A 26,467-nucleotide genomic window follows, 5' to 3' on the forward strand; every position below is an offset into this window, starting at 1 on the left:
TGTTCTTTTGATGCTTGGATGGCCCAAACACAGATCGGACCAGAATCTGATTGCACAGTGGAGTGGCTGATGTTTGATGAGTCCACTTGGAGCGGTAATTGTCTTCAATTTTGCTCCACTGACCTGCAATGTAAGGAGACATTTTCCATTGGCCACCAATGTAAGAAGCCATTCTCCACTGACCACAAATGTAAGGGGCACTGACCACAAATGTACAAATTCATTTTCCACTGACCACAAATGTAAGGGGCACTTACCACAAATGTAAGAAGCCATTTTCCACTGACCACAAATGTAAGGGGCACTGACCACAAATATAAGGTGACATTTTCTACTGACCAGCAATGTAAGTTGGCATTTTTCACTGACCACCAATGTAAGAGGCGCTTCTATAATGGTCACTAGTGTAAGCAGACACTACACTGGCCACCATTGTAAGGGGCATTCTTCCTGTTGACCAACAGTGGAAAGGACATTGTTCCTCCCACGTATATTTGTAAGCACCAATGTAAAGTGGGCCCTTATCAAATGACCATCAGTGTCAGGGGACAATTACAACGGACCACCAGTGTAGAGCAAGGGAACATTTTCCATAGCCCCAATGTACAGGTGGTAAAATCTTCACAGACCCCCAATGTTTAAAGTGGGTATGTGTCACTTATTGTAATGCTCATTTCATAGCTGCAGAAGCACTCAAATTTGATCAGTTCTTTTTCATTTTAAGACAATCCACAATCAAGTGAAATTGATAGGCCTCCTAGGTAGGAGTTGCGTCATGGTGAAGAATCCTGAGCTGCTTTAAATTCCCAGGATACCTGCCAATACTAACAATGAAGCTGAAAATATAAAATAAAAAAGTCACGTAATTACTATGTGTGGTCATGTGTGGGCCTTAGATCACTGACATTAGCTCTAAGGAGAAACAGCAGTGAGAGGACTGAATGAGCACTGAAAGCTTAATTTGCCTATATGTTGAGTCTGCCTGTAACAGACGTGAATATGTGCCAGTCGCTTAAAGCAATGTTTCTCAACTCCAGTCCTTAAGTACCCCCAACAGGTCATGTTTTCAGGCTTGCCATTATTTTGCACAGGTGATTTGATCAGTTTCGCTTCCTTAGTAAATACCACAGCCGTTTCATCTGAGGGAAATTCTGAAAACATGACCTGTTGAGGGTACTTGAGGACTGGAGTTGAGAAACATTGGCTTAAAGGACTCCCAGTGCAAATGTCCATGCTTCATGAATGAAGAGCTGGAGCAATAATTTGTCCTATATATGGCCAACGGTAAATAAATATGTCACAAACTTACAATACGATGACTTTAGTCAAACTTGTTTTGGACAGAACGGGGATGGGTTAGACCAACTGTAAAAAGTATTTATTGCTATCTTTATTTCTACAGGGGATATTTGTCATTACTTTCTGTCCCAATGACAGGTAGTGAGCAAAAAAAAAAAAAAGGACATTGTATACTGCTCACTTTCAGGAAAAGGAAACACTTGATACGCGGGGTTGACCAAGATAGCCATTATGTATAAATTCGGTCCATGTTTGTGTGTTTTTTCCTGTTCTAGATATTCCCAAGAAAATTCACATTAAAAATAAATTTTCATATTTGGTATGTTGTAAAATGCATAGTTAATACAGTCATCTCGCAATAAAATAGGCTTGGGTCTCAGTTTACCAACATCTTGGTAAGTGTAACTTACTACTATAAAGTAACACCCCAAAGAGGGTCACTCACTTGTGTACTGCTCCATTTCGCAGTTTTACTCTGTCGGTGACCATTGCTAGAACTAGCTCCCATTGATCCAGAACTTTCCTTGGTATCAGCAAGCGTATCACAGGATTCATAACATCTCCATTGGCAATCAGGCTAGTAATAGAGAAAAGGTGGACAGTGATGTACGGTTTATCTCAGACTGATAACAGGGCAATGATATGACAACTATGCTTGGTTCATAGATACATCTACTTACAATACAGTGCATGGCTCTTGAACATTTTTTCTAAACCTTGCTGAAACATTGATCCTGCTGTGAGACACTGGTTTTACCTAAAAAAAAAAAAGCAAAACATATGTGTAGGATCTGCAATGTACCATTTAATTATTTGAAAATTAATGACTTTACTTGTTCAACATTCCAAAAAAAGGTATGAGGTTTTAAGACACTCTAGAGTTAAGGTCCACTTAAGGACCAAGCCTATTTTTTACACTTGTTGTTAAAATATTTTTTTTTGCTTGAAAATGACTAAGAAAACGCCCAAACATTATATATTTTTTTCAGACACCCTAGAGAATAAAATGGCGGTCGTTGCAATACTTTATGTCACGCGCAGCACTCCTACAAATTACATTTTTGAAGAAAAATACAGTTTTTTAAATGAAACAATAAGAAAACAGTAAATTTAGTCCAATTAAATTTCTTTATTGTAAAATATAATGTTATGCCTAGTAAATTGATACCCAACATGTCATGCTTCAAAATTGCGCCCGTTCGTAGAATGGCGACAAACTTTGACACTTAAAAATCTCAATAGGCAACATTTAGAAATTTCTACAGGTTATCAGTTTTGAGTTACAGAGGAGGTCTTTTGCTAGAATTATTGGGCCAGATTCACATAGAATTACGTTACTCCACGGCGGCGTAACGTATCCCATTTACGTTACACCGCCGCAGGTTTACAGTGTAAGTGCCTGATTCTCAAAACTCTTACCTGAAAACTTGCGGCGGTGTAACGTAAATCCGTTTGGAGCAAGGCCGCCTAATTCAAATGGGGCGGACACCATTTAAATTAGGCGCGTTCCCACGCCGAACGTACTGCGCATGCTCCGTCGGGTAAATTACCCAACGTGCATTGCGCTAAATGACGTCGCACGGACGTCATTTGTTTAGACGTTAACGTAAATGGCGTCCAGCGCCATTCACGGACGACTTACGCAAACGACGTGATTTTTTAAATTTTGACGCGGGAACGACGGCCATACTTAACATGGCTTAGAACACCTAGGGCTCAGCCCTAATTTTACGCGGCGTAACTCGACGGAAACAACGTAGAGTTAGATCGACGGGCAGCGCAGACGTTCGGGAATCGCCGTAACTAGTCATTTGCATATTCTACGCCGACCGCAATGGCCTCGCCACCTAGCGGCCGGCCTAGAATTGCATCCTTAAGATCCGACAGTGTAATTCAATTACACCTGTCGGATCTTAGGGCTAGCTATGCGTAACTGATTCTATGAATCAGTCGCATAGTTAGGACGCCGTCGTATCTCTTTTATGAATCTGGCCCATTGTTATCGCCCTAATGATCGTGGTGATACCTCACATGTGTGGTTTGAACATTGTTTACATATGTGAGCGTGATGACTTACGTATGTGTTCGCTTCTGCGTTCAACCTCGGAGGGACAGGGCGCTTTAAAAAAAAATCTTATTTATTTACATTTTTATTTCATTTTTACACTGTCCCTTTAGAAAAAAAAATTGGATCACTTTTATTCCTATTATAAGGAATGTAAACGTCCCTTGTAATAGAAAAAAAGCATGACAAGAACTTTTTAATGTGATATCTGGGGTCAAAAAGACCTCAGATCTCACATTTACACTTAAAGGGGTTGTAAAGGTAAATGTTTTTTCACCTTAATGCATCCTGACCGTTCGAAATTCCCGGGCGCGTCCATGTGATGTTCTTGGGTTCCCAGCCTGGCCGTTGATTGGCTAGGCTGGGCGGATTGATAGCAGCGCAGCCACTGGCGGGCGCTGCTGTCAATCACAGCAGATGACGCGGCGAGCTGGGGGGCGGGGCCGAGTGATACAGTCAGCGGCTATGTCCACCGCTGTATCACGCAACGCGCTCGCAAAAGCTTTACACCATGCGAGCTTGCGTGAAGGTGGAAAGCTTTTGCGAGGAGGAGCTGAGACAGCCGCCGAGGGACCCCAGAAGACACGGATCGGGGACACTCTGTGCAAAACGAGCTGCACAGTGGAGGTAAGTATAACATGTTTGTTATTTAAAAAAAATAAAAATGTTGACTTTAGTGTTCCTTTAAAAGCAATAAAAAAAAATGTAAACATTTTCAATAAAAAAAAATGGTCCTTTTAATGCCGTTGGGCAGAATTGACGTTTGACGTCATGCCCTTATTCGACTTCCTGCCCATCAGGCCACAGGACCGGATCGTCTCTGCCACTTCCAATGGCTCCGGTAAGCGGCGGAGGCACCCAAGACACGGTGGGAGGGGGGCACCTCTCCCGCCACCTATAAAAGTGATCTTGCAGCGATTCCACCACGGAGACTACTTTTATCTTAAAGCAGAGTAACTGTGAGATCACTTTTATGGGTGGTGGGAGAAGTGCCCCCCCCTCCCATTGTGTCTTGGGTGTTTCCGCCGCTTACCGGAGCCATTGGAAGTGGCAGAGACAATCCGGTCCTGTGGTCTGATGGGCAGGAAGTCGAGCGAGGGCATGACATCAAATGTCACTTCTGCCCAACGGCAGAATACCTTCATTTTATGTATTTATAGGTGGTCATGTGACCACACACCCTCCGAAAACTGTGCTTTGCACTGGGCAGAGAATATTAAAGAACCAAAGTGAGGCGGGGAGGAGTCATAAGGATTGCAAAGTGAGCACAATTTGAGCTTAGGCCGATGTCAGATGGTCGATTCTTCCGCTTTCTTTCAAGAGCAGGTCTTTCTCATAAAATTGATTTGCAGGGATTCGCTGGTGGGTCACTTTTAGAAGCTGCTGGAAGGGTCTCTTAGACCCCAGATCTCTCCATAAAGAGGACCTGCCATGATGGATTTTTATCACAAGGGATGTTTACTTTCCTTGTGATAGCAATAAAAGTGATATTTTTTTAAAAGGACAGTGTTAAAAATTAAAACATTTTTATAAAATACATTTTAAAAGTGTAAACTTTTTTAAAGAGCACCCGTCCCCGCGGGCATGCACGCAGTGATGAAAGCATACCTGGGTCACGTCCACATATGTAAACAGTGTTCGCACCACACATGTCGCTGCTAACGTCTGAGCGAGAGCAATAATTCTAGCACTAGACCGCCTCTATAACCCTAAACTGGTAACCTGTAGAAATTTTGTAGAAGTGTTGCCTATGGAGATTTTTGAATACCATAGTTTGGTGCCATTCCAGGAGCACAATTTTAAAGCATAACATGTTAGGTATATATTATGATTTATTTTTTTTAAGTGCATTTTGTGGACATCCATTGGCCGGCACCTCCTGATCTAGTTGTGCTGTGTCTAATCACAGCATAGCCCCCACACTGGCAGTGTGAGTGCGGCACTGAAGACCCGTTCTGCCGCCGTACACCTAAGTCCAATCGGTTCATGAAACACAGAAAAAAAAATAACCTAACATGGGTTTAACCCCGATGGATAGATAGATATGTACATAAATACATACTGCTTCCATACAGACTTTTTATATGGTATCTGTAAGGAATAGGGTTATACTGAGTAACAGCTTACCCTAAATTTATTAAAGGTGATTGAAGTCATATTAGAGCATTTGCAATAACACAGCATTGTAAGCCTTTTTTAAATAGTGAACCACGTAGTGTTCTATAATGGATAACTGTTTTTTCCTAAATAGGCTTTGTAATAGCTTGGTAATAAGGGACACGACTTTTAGCTCCACTCTTTCTCGATTTTGCCATGATTAAATATTAACACAAAAACTGGTCAGGATATTTTCTTTACATTGAAGTCATGAACTTTGACACTGTTCCCTGAAGGCTTATATGACCTTAGGATGCCATTGAAAGACCCACAAAACGGCTTACATAAAATAACGACAGACATTCTACAAAGGCATCTACAACCATAGCATAGTTACACAATACTACTATAAACTGACACTGACAATCAATGATTTGTTAGTCAAATACCCCAGCCCAATTGAACTCAACAATTGAATAGAACTGAACCAGCAGCAGGGTGTTACTGATGACAACTGTTTATTGCCCTACATCAACCTACATCAAATTGTTTTCTGAACCCACTGAAACTGCAGACCTCCGTACACAGGATGTCCTTTTAATTTTCTCCATAATCTCAGTAACCTGTCCTGAAAACAGACGTCTAAAGCCTTGCACACACGACCGTCGTGTGTATGTTTTTCGTCGAGAAAATGGTCGTGGATCTCGACGAGAAAAAAAGAGAACATGCTCTCTTTTTTCTCGTCGGGAGTCTCAATTTTCTCGTTGTGGTTCTCGTCCGGCTGGTTTACGACGAGAAACACGTTCGTGTGCATGCTTAGAAACCTGTGCATGCTCAGAATAAAGTAGGAGAGAGGAGCGCACCGTTAGTAAAAGTAGCGTTCGTAATGGAGATAGCACATTTGTCACGCTGTAACAGACTGAAAAGCGCGAATCGTCTCTCACCAAACTTTTACTTAACACGCGGTAACATGAGATTAGCAAAAGCAGCCCCAAGGGTGGCGCCACTGGAATCGAACTTCCCCATAATTGTGCCGCCATACGTGTTGTATGTCACCGTGTTTAAGAACAACGAGATTTTGTCTCGACAGTGTGTATGCAAGGAAAGCTTGACAAGAATCTCGTCAAGCTTGACAAGAACCTTGTCGAGAAAAACAACGTTTCTTTTACGGCGAGATTCTCGGTCGTGTGTACGAGGCTTTAAACAGGAACATTTGTGCCTTCCTCAAATGCAAATAGTAACTTCCTACAATTACTTACATTAAGCCTCAGTTCACACTTATGCGCTGAAAATTTTAAGTGGTACACCTCTGCTTGCCATGTGCGAGTTCACTGCAAATTTAGTGCAAATTTGTGGGTGGAGTGGTCACATCTCCGATTTTATTTTCTATATAAACTAGGCAAAAAATAATAAATTGCAGTGATGTGAACACTGGACTGTGATTTCAATCCAGTCCCATAGAGGTTTATGGAACTGAAATTTACACCGCGCTGCACTAAACTCGCACAGCACCCTTTTTTGAATCAAATTTACACCGCATATATGTCAACGGCCTTCATTGGAAATAATGCTTTTTTTAGATGACAGGTGAATCTCATCCGCATAGAGGTGTGAACCAGGGCTTACTCTCTGGTACAGTAACTTTTATATTGTATGTGGATTCCCAGCTTTCTTTCACGTGTGTTGGGCCATATAGTGCCCTCTTTTATTAGGCTGTAACACTTAAATAATTGCCAGCATCGTAAGCCTAAGAAAACTGTTTTTGCCCCTCATCAAAGATGGCCACCACGTATTTCTGGTGCCAGAAGGGACGTCAAACCGGAGATTTCCATACAGCACGTTTGGTCATAGGAAATAACATCATCAGGAGCCGTTTATTTGAAACAATATACAGTATTTTAACTATATAGGATCCTTCTCCGTGTCCTTTATTGTGGCACACAGAGTAAAGTCTCTTCTCCGGCTGGGCTAACTATTGGAGGTAGGAAGGACAGAGGTACAGAGTTTTTGGAATGCATGGAAGCCATAACATCAGGAAGATCACAATACGGGCTCATTTTATTTATGCAAGGAGTCAAAACCTTTTGGTGAGTGCGGTGTGTTATCTGGTCCCCTGGAGGGAATACAGTGTGGAGCATCATCTTGTTTATGTGATCTGTAATTGGAGTACTGTGTGTGAGGAGTGGGATTATCTTTTATTTGGACACTATATGTATTGGACTTCCATTTATACACTGCTATTTGGATACTGATTATTCATGATTAGATTTATGATGTAAGTTTGATGATGTTTTAGGTGGCACCGTACCCTTAGGAACAGTGGGGTTTTGGGTATAGTGTTACAGTTATAGGGCCAGATTCACAGTACAAGTACGCCGGCGTATCTACTGATACACCGGCGTACTTTCAAATTTGCCGCGTCGTATCTTTAGTTTGAATCCTCAAACCAACATACGACGGCTTTTGGCTTCGATCCGACAGGCGTACGGCTTCGTACGCCTTCGGATCGTAGGTGCAATACTTCGGTGCCCGCTGGGTGGAGTTTGCGTCGTTTTCCCCGTCGGGTATGCTAATTAGCTTTTTCCGGCGATCCACGAAGGTACGCGCAGCCGTCGCATTCTCTTACGTCGTCGCTAGTCGGCTTTTCCTGGCGTATAGTTAAAGCTGCTATTTTCTGGCCTATAGTTAGACCTGCCATGTTAAAGTATGGGCGTCGTTCCCGCGTCGAATTAAAAAAAATTTTTTTTTTGCATAAGTCGTCCGTGAATAGGAAAGGACGTAACTCACGTCTACTTACAAAAAATGACGTCGGTGCGACGTCATTTCGCACAAAGCACGGCGGGAAATTTCAAAACTGAGCATGCGCAGTACGTTCGGCTCGGGAATCAACTTTACAGGCAAGTGCTTTGTGAATCAAGCACTTGCCCGTAAAACTTGCGGCGGCGTAACGTAAATGCGATACGCCGCAGATGTACTTGAATCTGGCCCATAGTTTTTTACACCGTATAACAGCAGCAACCTTTTTTTCAGTTTGAGTATTTGTTTTTCGTTTCGAGGTTGGTTTGAGAAACACACGGACAGACATCCATTAGCGCAGGTTTATTTCTTATTTGACACATTTTTTCTACACTGTGTGCATCAATAGAGTGTTAGAATGCTAGCAGATGCGCACAGGTGCTATTAATTTTTAAAAGCACCCCCTCCCACTGGAAACCGCAGCACACTTTGTCATGCTGGGAACCGCATAGCACTGTGCGACTTCCCTGCAACTGCAATTTTAGAAATGGTGTAGGGACCTTTTCCCTGCGGTTTCCATAGGTGTAGAAGCCCATTCAAATGAATGGGCTGCTGTGCCCATGCAAACACTGCCTCAAGGGAACTGCAATAGTGTGAACCTAGCGTAACGCTTTACTTAGTGTCAATTCTAGTATCAACATTTCTGAGTCCCCAGGCTTTTAGCGTTTGAAGCAGAGAAATTCTAAAAACATTGTGTTGCATTGATTGTTTTCGATTGCAAAACTTTATCCAAGCAAATGGAAACAATAAACTCATCAACCAAAGCTCTATATAAACCTATACCTATATTATGACCACTGTATAGGTACTTTAATTTACATACATCGACCATAATCATTTAATTATTACCTCTGCTGATAAATCCTGCTAAAGAAAGATATGTTAAAGTTATAAAATGAAGGTTCCCATGATATGCAGAGGCATAATATCTACTATTCCAGAAGTGTAGCACATGCTAAACAGATAATCAAGCCAAAGCAACATTGGGCTTCATGTATAAAAACTCTTTAAGGAAAGTGTTTATGCTCCCTTTAACCACCAGATTTAAATAAAAGTAAATTGCCTGGGCAGATTAGTAATGAAGAAAGAATCAAGTTGATTAATTTTCAGTAAGTTTTCATACATGACCCCTATTTCAATCTCTTCTTATTTAAATGAGAAGTATGGGATAGGCTAAATCATTAACAAATATTACCATAATCATGAATCTATTGTGTAGGTCCCTGTAGGTCCGTTTGCTGTTTGAAAGTTTAGATGGGCCGATTACAACTTCAGCAATCTGCCCCTTATTTATGTCCCTCCTCCACTGGGAGGTGTGGCTGCACCAACTGAACAGGTACACACCTGAACAGTAAACAAGTTCAGGCACTGTGCTATTCCTGTGGATAATGGAAAATACATAAGTGGTATAGACATGGCTGGATCTAGGCGGAGGTGTTGGGAAAGGCTGTGCCCCCCATCTTCCATGGAAACTGTGCCCATTGTGCTCCTTCTAACATCCCCCTACTGCACACAGTCTAAGCACAGGCAGCACAGCTCCTCTCCCCCTCCCTCCTCCTTTCACATAGCACACAGCTCAGGTCGATTCTCTTAAAGACAGCCTCTATCTGCGCACTGTGTAGCTGCCTGCTATGCTGTACAGCCATTTTTATTTAGGAACTTTACAGGTCAGAACTGCAGCATAGCAGGCAGCTACACAGTGTGCAGATAGAGATTTGATCTGAGCTGTGTGAAAGGAGGATGGAGGGGGAGAGCAGACAGCCCAGAGCCGACTCCAGTCAAAGGAGAAGATAAGGAGGTGCAATCTGAAAAGATTGTTGGCATAAGGCCTCATGCACACAAGGATGTTTTGCAAACTCTCCTAGAAGCCTTTCCTCCTGGTAGCAGGGGGTTTGGCAGAAAAAAATGTGTAAAATGCTTGTAAAGTTGTGAATTGCTTTTAGGCGAATTTAGGCATGTTTACAGGCATCAAGCGCTTGAGCATTAATTCAACACGTATTTAGAAGCGTTAAGCATTTTTTTCTGCCAAAACGCTGATGTTCCTGGACACACTGGCAGTTTTTCTTTTGCATATAAAAGCCTCTGCTACTAAAAAGCTGCTAAAAGTTTATGGCCCAGATTCACAGAGAGCAGGGCGCACATTACGCCGTCGTAGAGCACACACTGTACGCTATGCCAACGCAGCGCAGAGAGGCAAGCATTGCATTCAGCAAGCCAGTGCTCCCAACGCTGCGCCAGAGTGGCGTGGGTTTCGAAGGCGCACGTCGGCGTAGGTGGAAGTGGGCGTGAACCTATGCAAATGAGGCGTGCCCCCATGCAAATGATGGGCCGAGCGCCAGACAGGTACGTATGACGAACTGGGCATGCGCCGTGACGTGGACGCACCCCTATGCGCCTGCTCACAACCACGCCGGCAAAACTGCCTAAGCTACGCCGGATCACTGCGTACGCCGTGAACATAACGTACGCCCAGCCAGACACACGTCCAACGCACAATACGCCGGCTTGTGTTCCCTGGTGCAGACCTGAGCATGACTGTTGCTGGGTTGCACCTCTTTTATGGGGAATAACTTTACGCCGGACGTACAACTTACGCGCATCTCACGTAGCATGCCCCGGGCACACGCACGTTCGTGAATCGCCGTATTTCCCTCATTTGCATGTTTGAATGGCTAATCAATGGGAGCAGCACTATGCTCCCAGCCTACATGTGCGCCCACTCTACGCCGGAGTAAGCACGCCTGTTTTTAGGCGCATATTAGTTTATGGGTCTGGCGCACAGATACGACGGCGCACATTTGCACTTACATCGGCGTAACTTGTTATACATCGGCGTAAGTGCTTTGTGAATCTGGGCCTATGTGTGCATGGACATATAGGCTAACATGTGGGGGAGGTTATAGAGGCAGGGGGAAAAAATGCCTGACGCCCCAGCTGCAAAAACGTCCAGTGTGCAAGACTGTGGTCCCTTCCACAGGTATGTACCTTGATTTTAACAGAAAGGGTGAACTTCTCAAAAGGCTGGAAAGATTTTTATGTATTAGCAGCTCACAGGGAATAGGATGAAGTTTTAAAAAGGGAAACCCATACTTCTCTTTTAATCTCATAAAGTTCATGCAAGTACAGTAGGTAAGAGTACTTTCAGGCTTTAAAGTCATGAAAGGTTGCAGAAGCCATGATTTGTTTTTTAGGAAGGAATTACTTTCATTTAATACATAAACCACTGACATCGAGATCACACAACAGTTGGTAATATAATCACGTGTGCAGTCACATGATCTCTTCTAAGGGAGAGGAACTGCCAACTGAAGCAGAGATCATGTGATTAAATGCCCAGATGATCCCGCAACAGCAGTTTCTGCAGAAAACGTCCTCCTTAAAGTCGTAAAAGGTTACAGAAGTCCTAAAATATTTATATTTGATGCAGAAATCTCTAACCCTGGGAACACACAGCAACTGGTTATATGATCACATGCACGAGCATTCAGATCACATGCACGAGCATTCAGATCACATGATTTCTTATAAAAGAAAGTCATGTGAACACATGCCTAGATGATCCTGGAACAGAAGTTTCTGCACAAAGGGCAACTGTTGTCTTTTATTATATATAAAGTGGTTGTAAACCCCAGTCATGAAATTAAGCACATATATCTGTAGTGTTTACTTATCTCTCACCAAAGCTCTAAGTCCTGGTTTACACCAGTGCGCTGTGCAATATCGCATGTGATTCACACCGCACTACAGTGCAAATCACATGCGATGACTGTGTAATGCGAATTTGGACCAAATTTGCACAGGACCCTTTTTTTGGTCTGCACCAGAATTGGATCGCATGAGCGCATCGAGGCCTTTGGGTAAAGACTGCACTCTCAATAAGCATTTTAATAAATAAATAAAATGTGATCTGATTCCTGGCCGAATTGACAGTTCACACTGCGATATGCAAACTGATTTGGGGGTGTCATTACCTTTATATTGACACTACCAGCATTTTGCATAGTGCAGTGTGAACTGCCTTGCGAGTCAGTGGATTTGCAGGGTTTCCACATCACACTAGTGTGAACCAAGCATTAGGCCTCGTACACACGACCGTTTTCCTCGACAGAATCCATCAAGAAACTTGGTGGCAGAGCTTTTTTGCAGATAAAAACAGTAGTGTGTATGTTTTTCGTTGAGAAACTCGACGAGAAAAAAAGAGAACAAGTTCTCTTTTTCCTCGTCGGGAGTCTCAATTTCCTCGTCGTGTTTCTCGTCGGGCTGGTTTTACGACGAGAAACACGTTCGTGTGTATGCTTAGAAACCCGCGCATGCTCAGAATAAAGTATGAGACGGGAGCGCACCTTCGGTAGAAGTAGTGTTCGTAATGGAGATAGCACATTCGTGACGCTGTAACAGACTGAAAAGCGCGAATCGTCTGATGCCGCGTACACACGATCGGTCCATCCGATGAGAACGGACCGATGGACCGTTTTCATCGGTTAACCGTTGAAACTGACTGATGGTCCGTCGCGCCTACACACCATCGGTTAAAAAAATGATTGTGTCAGAACGCGGTGACGTAAAACACGACGTGCTGAAAAAAATGAAGTTCAATGCCTCCAAGCATGCGTTGACTTGATTCTAAGCATGCGTGGATTTTTAACCGATGGTTGTGCCTACTAACGATCATTTTTTTTCCATCGGTTAGGAATCCATCGGTTAAATTTAAAACAAGATTGCTTTTTTTTAACCTATGGTGACAGGAAGTCAGGTAAATCTGTGGGTGTTGTCACAGACGGGACATACATTTCTGCCTTGTTTAGACAATACACCAATTGTTATTAGGCGTCGGCTGCAAATGTAGCCAGAAATGGTCTAAGGGCGTTGGAAGACTTCAGCTGTTCAGAATGAGGCAATTAAGGCCTCTATAAATAGTCCAGAGGAGTACCACTGATTTTCTGCATGCTGAGGCTTTCTGAGTGAAAGAGAGCAGTACTAAAAGTCTTCTGAGGAGGTGAGGAGAGGATTGATTTTTCTGTGTGATAAAAATCAAAAGACTATTGTTTTTCTGCTGTATGAACAGCACTGTCTACCCAGCAGTAGGCTGTGCTAGACTCCATAGATAGGTTCCTGTGTGGAAGGTAGACGCCCAAAGTGGCCAGGGTTTATTTTATGTTTGATTTTGTTTATACTGTTTGGATGCTTGCACTTGTTTCCAGCAAGATGGAAGAATAAACCAAAATCTTTGTTTTCAACCGTCTTCGACTGCCTGTCTGTATAAATTCAGTGTGTGGTTAACCCATCCAAGGGGTCACACACCCCACTACCGAGCTAACCCCTTACACTATGGATAAATAACCGATGGGGCCCACACATGATAGATTTTGACCGATGAAAACGGTCCATCAGACCATTCTCACCGTGTGTACGCGGCATTACCAAACTTTTACTTAACACGCAGTAACATGAGATTAGCAAAAGCAGCCCCAAGGGTTGTGCCAGTGGATTCAAACTTCCCCTTTATAGTGCCATTGCACGTGTTGTACGTCACCGCGTTTGAGAACGACGAGTCTTGACAATGTGTACGCAAAGAAAGCTTGACAAGATTCTCGACAAGCCTGACAAGGAACTCGTTGAGGAAAATTATGTTTCTTTTACGACGAGTTTCTCAGTTGTGTGTACGAGGCCTGAGTCTTGTTTCCCTCTGCTGCTTCGTTCCTCTGTTATCAGCTCAAGTCACTTCTGAAAATGTGTGTCAGGAAGGAGATAAGCAGGGAGCTTGTCTATTCAGAATACAGCTCTGCATGTTCCTTCATTTCCCTGCCTATGTGGAGGGTGGAGGTGTCACTTTCCTCCAATCAGCTCTCACACAGTGTAAGAGCTGTAACTGCCATTCTCCACCCCCTCCTCTGTACTCCTCACGGATGCATAAGGATTTTATTACAAAACCGCACTTTTGAAGGGTTGCAGACAAGAGAAGATGAACAAATAAAACTTATCTAGGGAGATTTGTTTAATCTCTGTGTATCATCTGAGGCTATTCACTTCACTGGGTATATGTGAAGGTTTTTAACCACTTTAACAGAGCATGACTATAGTTTCAATTCCATTACTTTTCTTTCTATTACCATTCTTTCCTCAAAGACACATGCATTGAGTGTTTTAATTTCTTCCTTTTAATTGTATGCTGTATTAGTCTCAATTCAAAGCTTAATCACATTGACCTTCAAAAAGTGACAGTTATTTTAAGGTTATTATGAATCCTAAACAGTTACTTTAGTTTTATTTAACAAAAAAAAACTACAGTAAAAACTATTTGACATTCATAAAAACTTGAAAATAGCTGTAATTTTTTTTTTAAATAAGGAATCATACAGTGTGTAAGCTTTGAATTGAGACTAATGTGGCATACAATTTGCAAGATGCACTGCAAATTACATTTTGGACATTTATCTCAAAACATGACACACTTCTAAAAGCTTATTTGCTTATAATACAGTTGTCATACATGAGCCTTGTATTATGCTATTGTTACATCTTTTTGAGCCTGGTTATCAAAGATACACTGCATTACCAAAAGTATTGTGACGCACATGAACTTTATGTCATCCCAGTCTTAGTCCGTAGGATTCAATTTTGAGTTGGCCCATCCTTTTCAGCAATAACAGCTTCAACTCTTTTGGGAAGGCTGTCCACAAGGTTTAGGAGTGTTTCTATGAGATTATCTGACCATTCTTCCAGAAGCACATTTGTGGGGTCAGGCACTTATGTGGAGAAGAAGGCCTGGCTCGCAGTTTCCACTCTAATTCATCCCAAAGGTGTTCTATCAGGTTGAGGTCAGGACTCTGTGCAGACCAGTCAAGTTCCAACACCCCAAACTCGCTCATCCATGTCTTTATGGACCTTGCTGTGTGCACTGGTCCAAATCATTTGGTGGAGGGGAGATTATGGTGTGGGGTTGTTTTTCAGGAGTTTTGAGCTTGCCCCTTAGTTTAAGTGAAGGGAACTTTAAAGGCATCAGCATGCCAAGACATTTTGGACAAGTTCATGCTCCCAACTTGGTGGGAACAGTTTGGGGATGGTCCCTTCCTGTTCAAACATGACTGCGCACTAGTGCACAAAAAAGATCCATAAAGACACGAATAAGCGAGTTTAGGGTGGAGGAACTTGACTGGCCTGCACAGAGTCCCAACCTCAACCAACACCTTTGGGATTAGCGGAGACTGTGAGCCAAGCCTTCTCATTCACATCAGTGCCTGACCTCACAAATGCGCTTCTGGGTGAATGGTCAAACATTCCCAAAGACACACTCCTAAACCTTGGTGACAGCCTTCCAGAAGAGTTAAAGCTGTTATAGCTGCAAATGGTGGACCAACCCAATATTGAACCCTACGGACTAAGACTGGGATGCCATGAAAGTTCATGTGCGTGTAAAGGCAGGCGCCCCAATATTTTGGTAATATAGTGTATCCAAATCCCAGGACCATCATTTTCACTGTTGCCTTTTTTTAAATGCACGTGGTGTGTATGCAGTACTATTCAATGATAGCAGAGGATTTTCTGTAGCCATAAACAAATATGTAAGTGGACCTTTATGCCTCGTACACATGACCAGTTTTCACAACGCGAAAACTGCCATTTTTTATATTGGTCGAGAAAACCGGTTGTGTGTATGCTCCCTGGCAGTTTTATCGACAAAAAAACTGCCCGCAAATAAAAATGAAACCAGCTCTCTTTTTTCTCGTCGTGTTTCACGTCAGTCTTTTTCTCGTCGCGAAAAAATGGTCGCGTGAATGCTTTTCCGTGAACAAACAAATATGTGACTCTCCAATCGCTGGTATGGACTGATGAATATCAAGTTGTCTGCAGATATCATGAAGGCATCAAATATAGATAATAGGGTACTCTTACCATGTGTGGTGGACACTAACTGCTTTGCAACAGTGAGTCTAAAATGCTTAGTGGCCTCTTAGGACCTATGTCGCTGCAACAAGGGCTCCCCAGATGTTGGTGCGTTTCTCGATCCCTCAGGTGAGATGAAAACCAGGTATGACAGGAACGACAGGAACCAAGCAAACGGGCCTCCAAGTGCAGGAAATGAAGGAACAAAATAGTTCCAACAGACTCAGGAAAGAAAAAAGGAGAAAGTGCTCCAAATGGTGCAGGTCAAACAAACCATGACATGTTTTATTTAAAAGGTCAAACAATGACAACATATAAAAAAAGTAGTAAAAAAGTGATCACATGAATAAAAGCAGTATGGGGTGCTGTAATGCAACATCCGACGCGTTTCGGCTTAAACAGCCATCAACAGGGGCATATCGATATGCCCCTGTTGATGGCTGTTTAAGCCAAAACGCGTCGGGTCTTGCATTACAGCACCCCATACTGCTTTTATTCATGTGATCACTTTTTTACTACTTTTTTATATTTTGTCATTGTTTGACCTTTTTAATAAAACCTGCCATGGTTTGTTTGACCTGCACCATTTGGAGCACTTTCTCCTTTTTTCTTTTCTGAGTCTGTTGGAACTATTTTGTTCCTTCGTTTCCTGCACCTGGAGGCCCATTTGCTTGGTTCCTGTTGTTCCTGTCATACCTGGTTTTCATCTCATCTGAGGGATCGAGAAACGCACCAACATCTGGGGAGCCCTTGTTGCAGCGACATAGGTCCTAAGAGGCCACTAAGCGTTTTAGACTCACTGTTGCAAAGCAGTTAGAGTCCACCACACATGGTAAGAGTACCCTATTATCAATATTCGATGCCTTCATGATATCTGCAGACAACTTGATATTCATCAGTCCATACCAGCGATTGGAGAGTCACAAATTTGTTTGTTCACGGACTATTTCACATTTAGTGTCTTATTTTTCCAGTATCACAATATTTTGGATATCTGGTCTTTGTACACGGACTTTATTATCGAGTCATTATTATTATAAATTTATGTCACATATTGTATGTCATTACTGACATTGGCACTGATTCACATACATTGGCGCAAATTAATGCCGGCGTAGCGTATCTAATATACGCTACGTTGACGCAGCGCAGAGAGGCAAGCACAGTATTCACAAAGCACTTGCTCCCACTCGCTGTCAAATCTATGCTGGGTTTCCTTGGCGTAAGCCAGCATAGGTGGAAGTGGGCGTGAGCCATGCTAATGAGGCGTGACCCCATGCAAATGATGGGCCGAGTGCCATCCAAGTACTTAAAACGAACGGCACATGCGCCGTCCCGTGGACGTATCCCAGTGCGCATGCTCAGAATCACGTCGGAACTACTCCCTAAGATACGACAGATCACTGCCTACGACATGAACGTAACCTACGCCGAGCCCTATTCACGTACTACGTAAACAACGTAAAATATGACGGCTGTGTTCCCTGGTCCATACCTTTGCATGGGTTGCGCCTCATATATGGGGAATATCTTTACGCCGGACGTACGACTTACGCAAACCGCGTATATTATGCGCCGGGCGCAAGTACGTTTGTGAATCAGCGTATCTCCCTCATTTGCATATGTGCATAGAAAATCAATGGGAGCGACAAATGCGCCCAGCGTAAATATGCGCCCACGATACGACGGCGTAGGCAAGTTACGTCGTAGGAAGCCTATTTTTAGGCGTATCTCAGTTTATGGCCACAGCGCATGGATACGACGGCACATATTTACACTTACACGGCGTATCTCAAGATACGTCGGCGTAAGTGCTTTGTGAATCCGGGCCATTGTATTTTGATGCATTTTAGCGCTGCGCTAATTATTTAGATTTTTCATTTACTTTGTTTGTTTGAGTGCTGGCAGCTGTTTTCTCTTTTTGGTTTAGTTCTTCCACTTTTTATACGTGTTGTACGTCACTGTGCTTTGATCGGACATTTTTTGGAAATACGTGTGTATGCAAGTCAGGCTGGAGAGGAATCACATCGTGAAAAATGACGGGTTTTTGAACATCAGGAAAAACGATGGTGTGTACGCGGCATAAGATTCAACATGCTGCCAGGCAATCAATCAGATGTTCCCCTTGGTTTTATAACACGCATCACAAAAATAATTAGTGGAACCTGACTGATGGTTACCAGACACTTTCAAAAACGTCTGATTTTTAAGTCAGTGCACCACTATATGGTATGCTGTTGAATGCCCATATCATATGTAAGGCCTCATACACACGACCGAGGAACTCGGCGGGCGAAACACGTTGTTTTCCTCGTCGAGTTCTTGTTAGGCTTGTCGAGGAACTCGACGAACAAATTTTCTCCATTCCCGTTGAGGAAAAAGAGAACATGCTCTCTTTTTGGCTCGTCGAGTTCCTCGACAGTTTCCTCGCTGAAAAATGTACACACGACCGGTTTCCTCTGCAAAAAAAATCTCCCATCAAGTTTCTTGATGGATTCTGCCGAGGAAACCGGTTGTGTGTACGAGGCCCAAGAGGAAGGCACAGTCAAAATACATAACATTGCTTCTTTATGCTACAGGGCCAAGATACAGTGCAACGGGAAATGCATACTCTAAGGACATTCGCCTGCCTCTGGCACTAATTTAATCCATGCAGATCCTATAATTGAGGATAATTATAAATACTGTAGGTCTTATGTGATTTGCTGGAAATTAGTTTTCTTCCATTATAACGTTGGTTATACTGGCAATAGTGGAAAGGCTAAGCCAATTACTTCACAAATATATTGATTAATGATTGATTAATGACATATTTAGCTTAAAAAAAAAAAGATATTGTATTCACTGAAAAAGACCTATCCTCAATTATAGGAAACATATGACATCACTAGAGCTAAAGCTTGTATACGTACCTCCTCTGATGGAGTCTATACATAAATCATAAAATGACAAAAGACTGCTATTAGTACAAGAGAATGAACTATACTGAGGTTAACTATTACAAGTACAACACATAGCAGATAGGTAACCTGCAACAAATACATCAGGTAACCAAAAACTTACCAGTACAGTATAGACATTTTTTAATAAAAGTTAATTATTATAGGTGACATTCTTATAGATTCTGAATCAGCTCACAAATGCATACCTAGTGTAAAACTATAGGTAGCTGCTAGCAATTATAAAACACTGCAAATGAAGTGGGAATTTTGTGAAATTATTTATTTAATATTCAAAATCACTAATTAAAAAAAAAAAACATAAATTGTTATTTCGGCATAGTCCTGCATACTTTATTATTATAGTACTATTTTATTGTTAAGAATCTTTCAAACATGAGTTTATTAAATAAGGTACACTAAAATGTTCATTACACAGCTTCCCAGCATAAAGAGAGGATTAGTTTTAATTAGCAAAAGATTTGAGATAATACTCATTAACCTGAGCCTCTCTGTCATCAAGTGTTGTGAAGGGTTCTAAAACTTTGTAACATGACTTGCATTAATATATTTGCTACATTTACAACACAGTATTTAAGAATTTTTTACTTAAAGAGTATGTAAATCCAAAATCCAATTTTAATATATTGCAGCTTATCAATGATGGCTGCATTTGTTTCCAGTTTTTGGGCTTTTTTCTTTATTTTAACCTAGTGATCTGTTATTTTTCAACTTCAAGCAGCTGAGGTTCCGCTTGAATAAATATATATATTTTTTCTGGCAAAGTCTATTAAAATGTAACACTTAACACTTAACGCATGTAACACTTATCTCCCCTCCCCCCAGGTTGATAATGCAATTGTCCAAGGGTGGCTACACTACTCCTCCATGGAGTGGAGCCACCCTAATGCCTGGTAAACACAATTAAATCATCAGACGTATGATCATATTTTTTTTTTTTGCATGGTAATCTCATATCGAAAGTGAAGCAATTACTAAACTTCCGAAAATTTTCGTATGACAGAATAAAAATTCAGAAGTGATTTAATGTGTTGTAGTGTACAGGCATACCCCACTTTTAAGTACACAATGGGACCAGAGCATGTATGTAAAACGAAAATGTACTTAAAGTGAAACAATACCTTTTTTCACTTATAGGGTGTAGTGGGGGATCAGGGGGTGTAGTGGGGGTGTTAGGAGCTGTAGTTAAGGTCTCAGGGGCTGTATTGGGGGTGTCAGGGGCACACTGGAACAGGGCGGGCTATGCTCTCTGAGCTTCAGCTCCTTCTACTGTGGCTGCAAAATGTCTGTACAGTGCTTGTAAGGCACTTTACATACACTCGTGGGTATGTCCTTACTCGCGAGTGTATGTAAAGTGAGTGTACTTAAAGCGGGGTATGCCTGTATTTGTATTGTATTTTCGAATGACAACTTTACTGACTGAACGAAAATCGTATGATCTGGTATCGCACAGGAAAAATGTTGTCCAATCGGATAATATTGGATGAACTGTCACGATAGGCTCCCGAAAAAGCAGTGTACTAAGATCCGATTATCATACGGCCACTTTGAAAGCAGTATTTTTCGTACGATTTTCTGATGTGTATGAGCCTTAAGACAGAAAGGGCCTGATTCAGGTACAAATGCGGCGGCGTAACATATGTCATTTACGTTACACCGCTGCAAGTTTTCAGCGCAAGTGCTTGATTCACAAAGCACTTGCCTGTAAACTTGCGGCGGCGTAGCGTAAAGCCGTCCAGCGCAAGTCCGCCTAATTCAAATGGGGCGTGTATCATTTAAATTAGGCGCGTTCCCACGCCGAACTTACTGCGCATGCTCCGTTTTGAAATTTCCCGCCGTGCTTTGTGCGAAATGACGTCGCACCGACGTAATTTTTTGAACGGCGACGTGCGTTACATCCTTTCCTATTACCGGACGTCTTACGCAAAAAAATTTTTTTTTAAATTCGACGTAGGAACGACGGCCATACTTTAACATGGGCTGTCTATTTTTACACCACCTAAATAGCAATCGCAACTTTACGACAGGAAAAGCCGACTAGCGACGACGTAAGAGAATGCGACAAACGCGCGTACCTTCGTGGATCGCCGTAAACAGCTAATTAGCATACCCGACGCGGAAAACGACGCAAACTCCACCCAGCGGGCACCGAAGTATTGCATCCTAAGATCCGAAGGCGTACGAAGCCATACGCCTGTCGGATCTTAGCCAAATGCCGTTGTATCTTTGTTTGAGAATTCAAAATAAAGATACAACGCGGCAAATTTGAAAGTACGCCGGAGTATCAGCAGATACTCCGGCGTACTTTTTCTGTGAATCTGGCCCAAAGTGTGTTACTGGCCAGATCTACAGGTGAAAATATTTTTTTGGGGTCTAGATACGCTTTAAAATAAATCTATACTGGAAAATACAGGAAAGCAGAACCAGGCCCAGCATTCTCTGAAGGAGTAGTTAGCCTCTATACTTTTATAGTAAATTTCTTTAAGGAAATTACAATTTTAGACTTTGTCATGGGGAAATTTTAAACAAGCAATCTAAACCTAAAAACTCTCATGCCTCGTACACACGGCTGGTTTTCTCGGCAAGAAAACTGCTGGCAGAGCTTTTTGCCGAGAAAACCGGTCCTGTGTATGTTTTCTCATCGAGAAAACTGCCGGGAATCTCGACGAGAAAAATAGAGAACCTGCTCTCTATTTTCTCGTCGGGATTCTCGTCAGCCTGTTTCCCGACGAGAAAACTGTGTATGTGTATGCGGCTACAAGCTTACCTGTCCCCCTGTAAGCCCACGCATGCTCGATGAGACTTCAACGCATGCGCGGTGGCTTACAAGGGTAGTGTAGGGTGAAGCAAGATGGCAGCGACGGCATCGAATGTGATGAGCGCATGCTCGTCGTGTCAATCACCTCACCGCGTTCCTGCCATTGCCAAAGAATGGCGGTTCTTTTGAATGTGCCGTGTGTACACTCGGCTTTGCAAGAAAAGCTTGCCAGGAATCTCGTCTGGAAAAACAACGTTTTTTTTCTCCGACGAGATTCCCGGCCGTGTGTACGAGGCTTCAGTCTCAGTGGAAAAATTTGATTGAGCCTATTTATTGAGTGAGATAAGTTTTATCTATGATATTTTTATAATTCCTGTATAGTACAGCTTTACCCCACAGATTGTCCATTATTGTATTTATTCAAGTTTTCCAAGCCCCTTCTTTATTGTATCTTAGGCTTATTTCGTTTTATATGTCAACGCAATTATGTCTAGATTTTGTTGCCACGTTGATTTTCATGGTATACTCCTGTTTCGGGTGGTCTTATCCTGCCTGACAAAAATATTCCTAGAAAAGAAAACCTGACCTTCTTTAGATTCTTCAGTTGCAGTGGAGCTTAAAGCGGAGTTCCACCCATATACTTAACATGCACGACTCATTGGTGATATCAGGGGGCCACATTGACAACCACTGGCCTAGACTTTACCTTAAAGTTAGGTTTTATCAATCTAAGAAAACCGCTTGAAATGATTTCTTTGCTGTCAGATGTAGAAGATATGGCATCAGAGTAGCCCCACAAGAGACACAGGGTTAAAATGAATGGTGGTACAACATGGCATTTTGTTTGTAGTGCTTATTTCTTAGTACCATCCCCTAACTTTAGATTTATGTCACTTTGGTTAGCGGAACTATTCATTGGTTATGTTCACCCATTTTCTAGCCCCTGTGTTGGCGATTTAAAAGCTTATTTTTGTAACGCCTTGTTTACTTTTTTAAAACCAATAAATATATTGAATCAAAAAATGATTGGTGGTACAGAAGTGATAATAGGGAGTTCAGCAGGGACTCAAAGTTGTAAGATAACACATATAAGGTTGGTATAACAATTCGGTCAGGTGCACTTTACCATAATTACTGCACTGCTCCTTGTGTGTGTGTATTGGTGTATTAATGTGTCCACGTGAAACTCGTTTGAAAATGCTGATCTCCATCGTTAATTGGTCGTTAGGCTTGAAAGTGACCTCAGCGTTTAAAGCAAAACATATCACATAAACACTCATGGCTATATATTTAGTATATTATATCTTAACCACTTGCCGGTGGTGTCAAAAGTGTCTGATGTGTCCGCCGCAATATCGCAGTCACGATAAAAATCGCAGATCGCTGCCATTACTAATAAAAAAAAAATAATAATAAAAATGCCATAAAACTATCCCCTATTTTGTAGACGCTATAACTTTTGCGCAAACCAATCAATATAGGCTTATTGCGATTTTTTTTAACAAAAATTTGTTTCTTTATATATTTTTGGGGGATATTTATTATAGCAAAAAGTAAAAAATATTGCTTTTTTTAAAAATTGGCGCTCTTTTTTTTGTTTATTGCACAAAAAATAAAAACCACAGGGGTGATCAAATACCACCAATTTTGTTTGGGAGTAACGTCACACATCTGCACAATTGTCAGTTAAAGCGATGCAGTGCCGAATTCACAAAAAATGGCCTGGTCATTGGGCAGCCAATTCTTCCAGGCTTAAGTGGTTAAATATTTGCCAACAGCATTACAATTTAAGTTGGCATACAGAGCCAAGCTTATTCTCCTTCACAGTAGATCTATTGTCACATCAGAATGACAAAGCTTATGTGAATTTACTTTATCTGATCATATTGTATTTTCACATACTACGGTAAAGCTGAGCATATTTTCTACTCATGAAACAATAAGTATGACCCGAGCTGCCTGGGTACGTCAGCAGTTACAATGAATGGCCTCAGCGCAAGAACCCTAGAAATAAAAAGGGAATCATTCTGTTCCAAATGCTTTGCAGTTATATGAAGTGTGATGCAGAACAAGAGAAAGAACATCAAGCAGCCAACTAATAGAATATAAGAAATAGAAAGTATACATGGTAAATCATTTCTAATAGGTCCTTATGATCATGATAGCACTTTATTACAAGCATGTTTCCTAATATTCTGTATCTGACTACTTTCATAGTAAAAAAATGTTTGCATTTCTGTCCCCAATTGCCTCCCTCCCCCTGCCACTAATAAAGGATTAACAGGCTGCATTTAAACCTGAGCGTTTGATTTCCAGGCGTTTTTATTGGAGCGTTTTCAAGCATACAAGAGCGTTAGAAGTGGATTACAAGTGTTTTACATGTGCATTCAAGCTTCATTTATTTTAGCCAATAGAAAGCATGAGGGGGGGTTTGGGGGTGGAGAGCTGGTGTTTGGCCAGAAAACGCTTGTAAAACGCTCTTGTCATGCAATTTTCAGTTAATTCAATTGAAGTCAACTGCTATCCTAAGGTTTCCTAATCAATTTCCTTAAAGCGGATGTAACTGTCACCACCGTTTACGACCTTCCATCAACCCACGAAAGCTTATCTGACACTCCAACCAACAGGACCCGATCCATCCCATTTCCCAGAATAACCGAGACACACAGCTCTGGGTTCTGGTTTCAAATAAAAGACATCTTTAATAGTTAGCTCTCAAGTTTATATACAGTTTTCAAGGCATGTAAGGAACAATCAAACTCTCCACCCACCCATCACACACTGGGGGGGGCTTCAATACACCTTCAGATGGCTAATTACTAAACATTCCAGACATTTCGGCGCCGGTCTATAATTAACATGACCTAATCACTCCACCTGAGAAGTCACATTCCTTCATTAACAGAATTCAAACAAAACACCATCACACAATGATTTCCCCTCAATCCACATCTTTAGACAGACGGCCTGTCTCCGACAGAAAGGTATTCACACCTGAGCATCAATAGGTTTTAAACAGTGTTATTACACAATGAAAGGCCTTTCAGGAGCCAGCCTCATTAAACAACTCACTAGCCTGGGCTAAGCATTGAATGAGTCATTATTGACCGGTAGGATCAGAATATTCTTTGCAGACATTAAGGAATGTATGGTGGATTACTGTCCATGCTAAAACAATCCAACAGTTGTCCCTTATCTCCTGGCTCAATCTGTGCCCAAAAGTGACTCCTGTTACAGCGGAGTTCCACCCAAAAGTGGAACTTCCGCTAATTGTACTCCCCCCCCCCTCGGTGCCACATTTGGTACCTTTTGGGCGGGAGGGGGGACAGCATACCTGATGTCACGGCTGGGGCTCTCTCCTCCTCCCCTGTCACCGGGCCGGTAGGAGAGAGGAGTTGAGCGGAGCCGCTTACGCAGTAGGGTTCTGACACATACAGTTTTAATAGATAGAGTGATTATTTTGATGGGTGTGTTAGAAGTATTAAGGATTGTACAAATGCATATTATTGGATTTAGAGCCACACTTTTTCCCGATTTCTTCTCAACTTGAGGGTGTGAAACATTTGCAGAGTTCTCACTGGCTTTTCAGATAAGATTGTACGGGTAGTTGCAAGCACTTACCTTGCCTTACGGCTTCAGTGCCGGGTTCCCTAATGCCGCGTACACACGGTCAGAATTTCAGATGAAAAAAGTCCAACTGAATTTTTTCATCAGATATTCCGACCGTGTGTATGCCCCATCGGACTTAGAAAGAGAACATGTTTTTTTCGACATAAAAAATTTCTATCGGAAATTCCGTTTGTCTGTATGGAATTCCAACAGAGAAAAAAACACGCATGCTCAGAAATAATTTGACGCATGCTCAGAAGCATTGAACTTAATTTTTCTAGGCTAGTCGTAGTGTTGTACGTCACCTGCGTTTTCTGACAGTCGGAATTTGGTGTGTCCGTGTGTATGCAAGACAGCTTGAGCGGAATTCCGTCGGAAAAACCCATTGGAGTTTATCCCGACCAAAAAAAAAACGGTCGTGTGTAAGCGGCATTACTCGCAATGGAGGCGGCATGCACCCGACAGCTGATGGAAACATCAGCTGCGGTGCCGACATCGCTGGACTCCAGGATATAGAAAACATTGTAGAAGGCAGGGAAACAATGTTTGTGCCTAATCGTTTAAAATCAAAAGCCTAAATTTTAATTAAAATCTATTCCTGTGTAAGTAATTAAACGTATAGCTATGATGTTTCAAAAACAAGACTTGCTGCATTTAGTTGGTAATTTTAGCTTTTTTTTTTTTTTTAGACCTGCAGTCTTGTTTACAATACCGTGGATATTAGTTTGCGTCATTAGATATGGACCTCTGCTGGAGGTCCCTAAGGAAAATACAGTTATTATTAGTCATATCCTATCCCTTGTGTGCAAAGTTTATTATTAACCAACACCGTTCACACCACATGGGGTGAAAAGACTCCAAACTACGCACAGTATGCACCATACAGCTTTAAGTTACTACCCTGGTGTAATTCACATGGGCAGCATGGATGCGTAGAGATTAGGCTTGAGCTGGATTAGTGGTTAGTGTTCTATTCTCCCTGTGTTTGCTCTGGTTTAC

At 42.0% G+C, this 26,467-nt stretch overlaps 1 protein-coding gene across 5 annotated transcripts in view; it reads right to left on the reverse strand.

Annotated features, from left to right (window-relative positions):
- The window catches only part of DCDC2 (doublecortin domain containing 2), a 254,672-nt gene that overhangs the window by 156,963 nt on the left and 71,242 nt on the right, over positions 1-26,467 (reverse strand). For 2 of the 5 annotated variants that reach the window (XM_040353796.1, XM_040353795.1), the window contains exons 4-7: positions 19,054-19,068; positions 9,107-9,124; positions 1,980-2,056; positions 1,745-1,876 (exon numbers count right to left, since the gene is read on the reverse strand). In XM_040353796.1, the coding sequence (XP_040209730.1) occupies positions 1,745-1,876; positions 1,980-2,056; positions 9,107-9,124; positions 19,054-19,068 (242 nt within the window). The remainder of the gene's footprint in view (positions 1-1,744; positions 1,877-1,979; positions 2,057-9,106; positions 9,125-19,053; positions 19,069-26,467) is intronic. The other 3 variants (XM_040353797.1, XM_040353798.1, XM_040353799.1) reach the window with 3 other exon arrangements.

This window comes from Rana temporaria, chromosome 5 (genome assembly GCF_905171775.1).
Source record: "Rana temporaria chromosome 5, aRanTem1.1, whole genome shotgun sequence".
NCBI classification, from domain to species: Eukaryota; Metazoa; Chordata; class Amphibia; order Anura; family Ranidae; genus Rana; species Rana temporaria.